Consider the following 10131-nt stretch of genomic DNA (forward strand, 5'->3'; position numbering starts at 1 on the left):
TTTTAAATAGATTTATAAATAGATATTCAGGAAACCATATTTTAGATAGTGACTAGTTGATACCAGGATAACCCATTAAAGCTGGAGAGCTTATTTCCAATGGGGTCCTACCCTAAATAAGATAAAAATACAATGTTTCATCATTAAAGCACTATAACAATTTTTGGCACTATAATTTTAGCACTGCGTTGCTTACACGTTAAATTTAATTTAAGTATGACAACATATAGGATCAATAAAATAATAAAATATGTTTTATAAGTTAATGCTAAAACATATCACTTTCATGTTCTAAAATGCCGTTTTGTAAGATAAAACTCTTAACTTGTTTCTTAAAAGTACTCTTTCCTTTAGTACATTTAATAGAAGCTGGTAAAAAATTCCAGTCCTTAATGCCATTATAGTAAAAAGTATCCGCTTGACATGCTTTCACATGAGGAATAAAAAAATCTTCATTAGTGGATGCTCTAGTGTTTCGTGAAGACACGGCTGACCTTAAAGTAAAATTTTCGCTTAGATAGGATGGCGCACAACCATGATATATGTTATACACATGGTTTAATCTGAGTTGTCGTACCCGGTCTTCTATATTTAAATAATTTAATGTACTAAGCACTTTGTAGTTTATGGAATGTAAAGGAGTTAAATTCAGAATAAATCTTACCATTTTGTTTTGACATACTTGTAATTTCTTTTTCAAACTCTTTGACAAACCTGCATACCATGCACAGCAAGCATAATCTAAATGACATTGTATAAGAGCAAAACATAATAACATTTTACTTCTTATATCCAAAAAACGAGCTTGTCTGTATAAAAAACGCAACCTGTTGTTGACTTTTTGTACAATGGACTCAACAATAAATTCACCACTCAGAAATTGATCAATAAAAACTCCTAAATATTTAACTTTTTCCATAGAATGTATTTAAGAAATAAGGTATCATTTTTAAACATCTATCGGGATATAAATACGGGTTGGTCACGAGATCAAATTCCATAAAGCCCGAAGGGCTTTATGGTAAATTTGATCTCGTACCAACCCGTATTTATATCCCAATAGATGTTTAAAAATGATACCTTATTACTTATATTTACATTTGTGACTTATTCATATCATATATTAGCCTGATTATAACCTTTAACGCGTGAAATGTTTTATTTTTTCAAACTCAACGGCACAAGTTTGATCTATTGATTGCGCGTCGACCCTTTATGACGTCACTGAGAAATTACGTCGAACGTTTATGACGCGAGGAACCCGTGTTTATACGGATATAGATACGCGTTGCTTTTAATAGTGTTATATAAAAGAAAACATTTGCAAATGTAAATATTGTATGTCCATTACACTCAATGTGAAAATCTTGGACACTTGAAAGCTTCTTTCTTGATCCAAATAAAATACATTCAGTCTTCCCAAGGTGTAGAGATAACTTATTATCTACTAGCCAATTTGAACATTGTTTTAAAACAGTACTAAGTTTTTCTGAAATAAAATCTACATTTTTATGAGAAAATTAGATTGCACTATCATCAGCATATAAAATAAGTTTGCAGTCAGGATCAATACTGGAAGCCATATCATTGACATAGATTAAAAATAGTAGAGGGCCTAAAATACTGCCTTGCGGTACACCACATTTTACTGTACCTGGGTCAGACATAATATTTTCTAATTGTACAAACTGTTTTCTATTTGATAGGTAAGATTTGAACCAATCAGTATTTCTTATTCCAATGGCATTAAGTTTTTTACATAAAATTTCATGATCTACAGTATCAAAAGCCTTTTGAAGGTCCAACATGACCATACCTGTAAATAGACCCTTTGATGTATTTCCTTTTATAAAATCAAACAAATGTATTAAACAAGTTTCAGTAGAAAAATGTCCTCTAAAACCAGACTGAAAATCATACAAGATTTTATATTGGTCTAAAAATTTAACAAGTTGTATATGAACCGCCTTCTCTAAAATCTTAGAAACAATACTCAAAATACTGACAGGTCTATAATTTCCAACATCAAGTGAGCTACCTTTTTTGTACAGAGGTTTGATTCTAGCTAGTTTCTTCTATCACACTGCATCTGGATAGGGAAAATTACGCACTTTTTAAGACATTGAACTCAAACAACAAAAAACTTAATTTAAAAATTCTATCATTCAATACATTTTTAAATTTACGTTGAAATGCAAGTCCTTCATATTATTGATTAACTGTAAAAATTTCGAATGGTGAAGCTGACCTCAATATTGCACAGGACATTGTTAAAGAAGACATAGGCATGACAAAACTGTGTCATGTTTACATTTCTCGAGTACAGGAAAAACCAACTATGACGTTACAGTAAGCTAAATAAGCGAATAAGGTATACCTACATAAGATTTCTGTCATCAGCCATGCAAAATAATTTTTGTGTTTCCTGTTTCTCAAAATATTTCATCATATACTGATTATGACCTGTTTTACATAATAATACCGCCCCTCCTGTATTCACCGAGTATGATCTTGCTGTACTAACAGATCATGTATGACGTCACCGACTTGTTGGATGCTCAGTTTAGGGAAACAGAGGAGTGTATCAACCTTTTTCATAATTTGTTAATGTTTACAAAAATGTTAAAACTTTAAATTGTTTAAATAAGATGGTAAAGTAAAACAATTTTGTCCAAAATTTATACAAGAACTGATGCTTTACACGTTTTGCACTTAATATAAACGGAGACTATGACGTAGTTAAACAAAGTCATGTGACCATGTGTCCTTCATCCCCTTAAAATCAGTTACATTATTTTTAGTGTAGACTGAGAAATCTTCCACTTATCTCCCATTTCTACAATTGCCCTCCCGTTCAAAATGCATTATCATCATCGTGCTCATACCCCCCGCTCTCTCTCTTGTCCAAAATCGTACATCAGTATAAGCCTACTGTACACATCTCTCTCTCTCTTTAAACCTATATATATATATATATATATATATATATATATATATATATATATATATATATATATATATATATATATATATATATATATATATATATATATATACACAGGAATAGACATTAACTTTTAGATTCACTTGCCCTTTGGGCAAGTGATCTCAAACTTTGATTTGCCCGAATGCAAAACTTGGTTGCCCAAAATTAGGAATTAAGAATATTATTTATTAATACAGTAAATGTTTTGATAAGGAAAAAGTTGACCACATACACTACTGTCACTTTGGCAAGTTGATTTTCATGAAAACATATCGATGCTGCATTTGTTCTTAAATATGTATCACTGTCCTTGTCAATTTGACCTGATAACACACACTGCCAAGCAGTAATTATCAATTCCCCCCCCCCTCCCCCAAAAAAATCATATTTTAAAAATATTTTCGGTAGAATCCTTTTGTGAATTTCAGAGATAACTGTGAAGAAAAGGTAAAGGAAGACATGTATATCTTAATTGGGATTCATCATGTAACTAATCAAATTTCCTAATAAGAATTTAACAAAGTTGTTAGATGTAGAACGTATTTACCAAGAAAGAAAACAGCCCGATTTTTTAACGGATGGTTTAATCTAAAAATGCTACTAAGGAATTCCGAATGCAAATCGATGTCAGTCAGGTATCTAGCGGAAATCAAGTGTTCAAATTTATAAATAAAAGTAAACTAAATAAAAATTTTCATCTCTATGATAAAAAGTCACTTGCCCGATCGGACAAGTAAGTAAACAGTTTCACTTGCCCGAACTGATAATTTACTTGTCCCGGGCAATCGGACAACCATTAATGTCGATCCCTGATATATATATATATATATATATATGTATTCATATATAAACAGTCAAACCTCATTATCTCAAACTCAATGGGACCAAGAAAAAAATTGGAAATAATTCTAGGCATTCGAGGTACTGACTCAGAGGTTAAAATACACAAAGAAAAAAGTGGTTGCATGGGGCTTCCAATTGACTTGATATCCATGAGATACTAAAGTTCAACTGTATTTCCATATATATGATTGAAATATGACAATGTCCATTTCAGCTTTTGGATGTGAAGATGAAGTACTGTGAAGATTTTAAAGATGTTCTTATGGCTGATCCCCCTCCATGGTTCAAATCCTTTTGCTATTGTGAAATCCTTGTGCAATTTCCTTTCTTCTTCATAGCAACATATGCTCTGTGGAAAGGTGTGTACATCTACTTAATCTTTTTATACCCCCCGCAAACGAAGTTTAGGGGGGTATATTGGAATCAGCTTGTCCGTCTGTCTGTCTAGCTGTCTGTCTGTCTGTCTGTAGACGAGATTTTGTCCAGACCATTTCTTGGAAAGTGTTGCAAGGATTTGTCTGAAAATTTGTACACTTATTCTTTGCCATATGAAGGTGTGCACCTGGTATTTTCATCATGATTGGATAATTTTTTTGCATTTTACAGGTGTTTTTTTCATTTTTATTATGTGGTTTTGTCTGGATCTGTTCCCAGAGACTATTGCATAGATTTGTATGAAAATTTGTACACTTATTATTTACCATATGAAGATGTCCACCTGGTATTTTCAACATTATTTGATAATTTTTCTGCATTTTACAGATGGTTTTTTTTTTTTTTTTCATTTTTATTGACTTAGTCATTTTGGATTCATGTCTAAGGTTTGAGACATAGAATCTAGAACATCTGTATAAAAATGTGAACTACAGCTTAAAACTACTCATTAGAACTAAAAAAAAATCACAAAGTATTAAAAGCAGTTTTTCCATGACACAGCAGATAGTGTAAATCCATTTGTCCCTTTGGAGTAATGAGCGGACATGCATCCATTCTTAGGGCATCTCTGATCAAGCAATTAAGTCTTATCTATATCTCCTGGGAATTGGGCAGGAAGAAATAAAGATCTCTGTTGTCTAAGTCTCTTAATTGTAATTTATGTCTGTCAAAATACATAGTTACTGGAATATAAAGGTATTAAGATCAATTTGATTTTGTATAATTAATTATGATATTTTTTTTTCAACTATCAATTTGCAGAGTGTCATATATCACAAAGATGACAGATACTTGCAACCTATTTTTTCAATGTAATTAAAAAATACTGTAATTACTAGCATTGATGTTTTATTAGGCTGCATTTTAGTTTCATTCATTAAAAAAAAATATAATGAGTAATTAAAATTTCACTCTAAATGTTTAAGCAAATTGTGAACACCTCTCACATCTAGAAAACATTAGTGATTTGGTACCTTCTCTGAAAAACCCAGCGGGGGGTATTTTTCCCTTTTGGACAGTTCTAGTTTTTTTTGTTTTTTTTTTTGTACGACCTATGTACCTAAAATAAAAATAAAATGAATTATTATATGATAGAATAACTGCTACCTCTCTGATTGGGTGGCTGAATTCCGATATTCTTGTCATCGAAATCATAAAATGTTACATTTACCTGCATCCAACCTTCCAGGTTATATAATATTTGATTTACAAGGGTAAATCCAAAAGGAATGTCACAACTGCTATAAAATCTGAAATAATGGAAAGTTTTCAAAAAATTTATTTAAGAAATAAGGTATCATTTTTAAACATCTATCGGGATATAAATACGGGTTGGTCACGAGATCAAATTCCATAAAGCCCGAAGGGCTTTATGGTAAATTTGATCTCGTACCAACCCGTATTTATATCCCAATAGATGTTTTAAAATGATACCTTATTACTTATATTTACATTTGTGATTTATTCTTTTTATTTATTAGCCTGATTATAACCTTTAACGCGTGAAATGTTTTATTTTTTCAAACTCAACGGTACAAGTTTGATCTATTGATTGCGCGTCGACCCTTTATGACGTCACTGAGAAATTACGTCGAACGTTTATGACGCGAGGAACCCGTGTTTATACAGATATAGATACACATTGCTTTTAATAGTGTTATATAAAGGAAAACATTTGCAAATGTAAATATTTATATTAATACCTATATATCTATTTTGACTTTTTCCCTAAAATTTCATTCAGATATATGCAATACTTTATAAAAATAAACATGAAGGTGTGTCTTGACTATCACTGCATTGCATGAATATACCAATATTATCATGATATTTCTCTTCGACACTCATACCCTGTTCACACAGAGAGTTTAATTCGAATTAAACGTAAGTTGCTGCGAATTAAAATTGAACCGCATTCACACAGGTAATTTTATGTGAATTAGTTTAATTCGAATTAATTTGCTGCGCATTAAATTACTTCGCATTAGCTCTGTGTGAACGCTAAGCGAAGCTAATTTGAATTAAATTTTGACACATGCGTAATGGCAAAATTAAGTCACATGCCACATGACGGTAGTCAGTTATAGGTACTTATGCTATTTTTAGTGCAAAACAAAGGAAAATTACATCAATCACTGAAATGTGTATAAACACTCTAACATTATGTCAAATGGATTTGCTCTGCATAAGGTGACATGATTTGAAAATGACGTCATAATAGCCTTACTGAAAAGCCTTACTGTAGAAATAAAATTTTAATTCGCATTAGTTTACTTCGCATTATCTGTCATGTGAATGCAATTTAATTCGCATTATTTTACTTCGCATTAATTTACTGCGAATTAAACTCTCTGTGTGAACAGGGCATCATTTTGAATCTGAATATGCTTAAGATTTTTGCACAAAGAAATGAATTTTGAAATAACATTTACACAAGGTTCAAATGATTTTAATATTACGACTCAAACAAGATGGTTTATAGCAAAATGGCAGACAGGGTAAAGATTATAAAAAAAGAAGCAGAGGTTAAAAGGATATGTGGATGAACTGGCCCCAGTGGATTTTTAGAAGAAGATTTTTAAAGATTTTCCCCATATATTTCATTGTATTAAAACTTTGATTCTCTATAGTGGCCCAACCTTTTTCTCGGGGGTCATGATTTAAACAATTCAGAATCTACACTACCTCAGGAGGCTTTCACATAAGTTTCAGTTTTTAAACTCCCCTTCATCCAAGGATGCTTTGTATCAACTTTGGTTAAAATTGGCCAAGTGGTTTTTGAGAAGAAGTTGAAAATGTGAAAAGTTTACAGACAGACAGACAACAGGTGATCGGAAAATCTCACTTGATCTTACTATAACATGTATAAGGAAAAAAAAGCCAACAAATAAATGCATATAAAATTTTCTATTTATAGGTGTCCAGAAGTGTCAATGGGTGCGAGTGCCCTTTATTGTTTACTCCACACACGTTGCCACAACAACTGTTGCCATATGCTACCATATTCTTATGGAGATCTTCAAACACCCTAAATACCCAGGACCAGAAACACTCCGAGAGAGACTTTTCCTCCTGGCAATATATTTTCCATATCTTATAATTCCAATATTACTTTTACTTGATTCTCTTTTTAGCAAAGAGTATACTAAGAAAATTAAACATTCTTAGACTTTGTTACTTAAATATTTTAATGTCATTTTATCATCTTGTATTTTTGTAATCAATACTCATTTTCATACAATATATTACATGTATCTAAATATGTAAGTATATACTAGAAATTTGGATTTTGTTGATGTTGAAGAAATCAAATCTGAATTATATGGGGCCACCATTAAAAATATTTTTGTTTGATGTACTCCGACCCACATTTTTCAGGGAAAGTTAAGTAGGTAGGTAGGTAATTTTTTTTTTGGCAGTTTGCTAACAAATTAATTATTATCATAAAAACGCAGGATAAGAAGTTTATTGATGTTTTCTGAACAGCTAGACAGGGTCACCCTAAACAGATTTAATTTTCATTATAAAAACTTTGAACCCCAAAAAAATTTTTAAAACCTCAATTTTAAAATGAGACAATCTCTATTTCCCTGAAAAACAAAAAAATAATTTAAATTTAAAGTACCGAAAAAAAAATGATTGGGTAGGGGCATTTTTGATTGGTCGGTCCGAGTACATCAAACAAATCATTTTCCATTGTTGGCCTGGATGTTCTGTACTGGAGTGTCATATTTAGTAAATGTTCGCAGAATTATTCTTGATGAAGTTGGTTCAAGTGCAGTTTTGAATGTGAACAGAGTACTTAATCTCTTGAATTCAAAATTTAGTCAACATGCTTATCATTTCAAGATTTTTTTTAATGGAAACCTAAAATATATAATGTTACAAAATTAAATGATTTAATTAATCTTGAATCTGACATCTCTAGTCCTCAGAATGCATGTGGAAAAAAGTACCCAGAGTGTGCATTCATTTAGTGAAGGTCCTTTCAGTAAAAAGAACTTACAATGTCTTATAGAGAATTTTTCTATTATGCCATACAGGTGAACAAGTACACAAAAAAACATCTCCCGATGCTTTCTTTCTGATAAAGTAAGCACCCTAGTAATGGTTGCATACTTATGGTAGTGTACTTGTATAGATTAACAACTATCAGCAGAAATTTTTGCATCCTGAACTTGGACCTGGAGTAATCGAAAATAGTGCTAAACCAGAAGTCTATGACGAGACTGTCGCTCTACTGGTTCGTACTATAAGGTAGCACTTTGACTTGAAACTATGACAACAGCAATAAACAGAATAATGATCCTTGGTGTAGTCTCTTTGTGTGGCAAGTTTTAATTACTGCAATTTGACTAATACTGTAGAAGGAGTAGCCTTTTGAAAGAAACTCTCAGCATTTTTATGCAACTGAGAACACAAACTTCAATTGTACTCTAAATATGTTGAATTTTCTTTAATTATGTCAAATTTCAAATACCTAACAAGACAATGTATAACACTGATATAAAGATCCACTTCTATATATCAAACTAAATTCTATTACTTTTTAACATCATCAGGACATGAAATCCAAATATTTGGAATATTCTATACTCAATTATTTTTACTTGTACTTAACAAATATAATTTAAAAAATCAGCAAACATTTATATAAATTCAACTTGTAAATAAGCTAAACTCATTCATCATTTCCTGATACCTTTCTCACCATTAAAATCTTTCTATACCAATAACCATCACCATGACCATTAGCATAATTTACTGATTCATGAATTAATATTGACACTACAACTATTAAGTGTTACTTTTAGCTGTCTTCATTCGACCTGTTCTGTCTGGAATATGTTCAATAGGATATCACATGTTGCTTCTTTAGTCTGTGAAGCAAATATGAACTGATTTCGTGCGAAAATAAAATTCCAGAGCTGAAACACACAATGCTGAAGATAATTTACTATGCATGTATATCAGTCTATTGTCTTCTTTTTATTTCCTTGTTGACCAGAAGATTGCATGTATTTTTGAAAATTGTATAGTAAGCCTGCTGACACAGCCAATAATAGAAACACACCAGTGGTCTCTCGGTAATGTTCAGCACTCTTATTTGACTGTTGATAAATGTTCTTTTGCTGTTTTTCAAATTTTTCCTTGTAGAAAGCTTTTAAACGTGCTTCCGTCATCCTCTGATCTGTTATTTCTTTGTAACCTTTCATTGTTACTTTGTCTAAATCAGTTTTAACAGGTTTAGGGGGTACTTTAAATGGGTCGAATTCCTCTTCTTCTTCTGCCTGGGATTGCTTTTGACCATAGGAATGATGAGTTCCTGATATCAAACCCCGGTCATACATTCTCCGTGAATGGACATTTCCTAAAATGGTGTATGCATCAGATACCAACTGAAACTGCTTTCTAGATTCTTCACTATCGCTTACATCAGGGTGATGTATTTTGGTCAGGTCAATGTAAGCTTTCTTGATTTGGGTTTGACTGGCGCTAGACTGGACACCTAGCACTTCATAATAAAAAGTGTTTCGTGTATGGCGATGTTTTGTGACATACTGTCGTAAGTGTATGCCTTTTAATCCCCAATCAGTGCCTCTGTAAAACCTCGGAATGTAGTAATGCAACCCCAACGTCCTCATTCGGTATGCCTTTAAAGTCACTAACTACAACAAAAATAAAAGTTGTTTAGGTATTCACTTTTTCTCCAGAGAATGAATGTTTCTTCCACTGGCTTGAATTACATAATTTACTCCAACCCCCTACAACCGTCGGTCGTCCTCTAGACAATCAATATCACTTCACGTCACTATCGAAAATATATGCGAATTCATTATTAGAAACGTCCGAAGGACTAAGACATA

The 10131-nt window shown here is 31.9% G+C and overlaps 2 protein-coding genes across 2 annotated transcripts in view; one reads left to right on the top strand and one right to left on the bottom strand.

The window, feature by feature from the left end:
- Positions 1 to 7437, top strand: part of LOC133171813 (sigma intracellular receptor 2-like) — a 167453-nt gene extending 160016 nt beyond the window's left edge. Inside the window, exons 3-4 of the mRNA XM_061306613.1 lie at positions 4044 to 4188; positions 7182 to 7437. Coding sequence (XP_061162597.1) covers positions 4044 to 4188; positions 7182 to 7432 — 396 coding nt within the window. The 3' untranslated portion in view covers positions 7433 to 7437. The remainder of the gene's footprint in view (positions 1 to 4043; positions 4189 to 7181) is intronic.
- A 1741-nt stretch (positions 7438 to 9178) lies between these two features.
- Positions 9179 to 10020, bottom strand: LOC133205824 (dnaJ homolog subfamily C member 30, mitochondrial-like). The gene has a single exon (XM_061341707.1). The coding sequence runs from the start codon at positions 9907 to 9909 to the stop codon at positions 9235 to 9237; it is 675 nt and encodes a 224-aa protein (XP_061197691.1). The 5' UTR covers positions 9910 to 10020; the 3' UTR covers positions 9179 to 9234.
- Between the last annotated feature and the right edge of the window lie 111 nt (positions 10021 to 10131).

Source organism: Saccostrea echinata, unplaced genomic scaffold, assembly GCF_033153115.1.
Source record: "Saccostrea echinata isolate AGI-Se365-2 ecotype Australia unplaced genomic scaffold, CSIRO_AGI_Sech_v1 ptg000054l, whole genome shotgun sequence".
In the NCBI taxonomy this organism is placed as follows: Eukaryota; Metazoa; Mollusca; class Bivalvia; order Ostreida; family Ostreidae; genus Saccostrea; species Saccostrea echinata.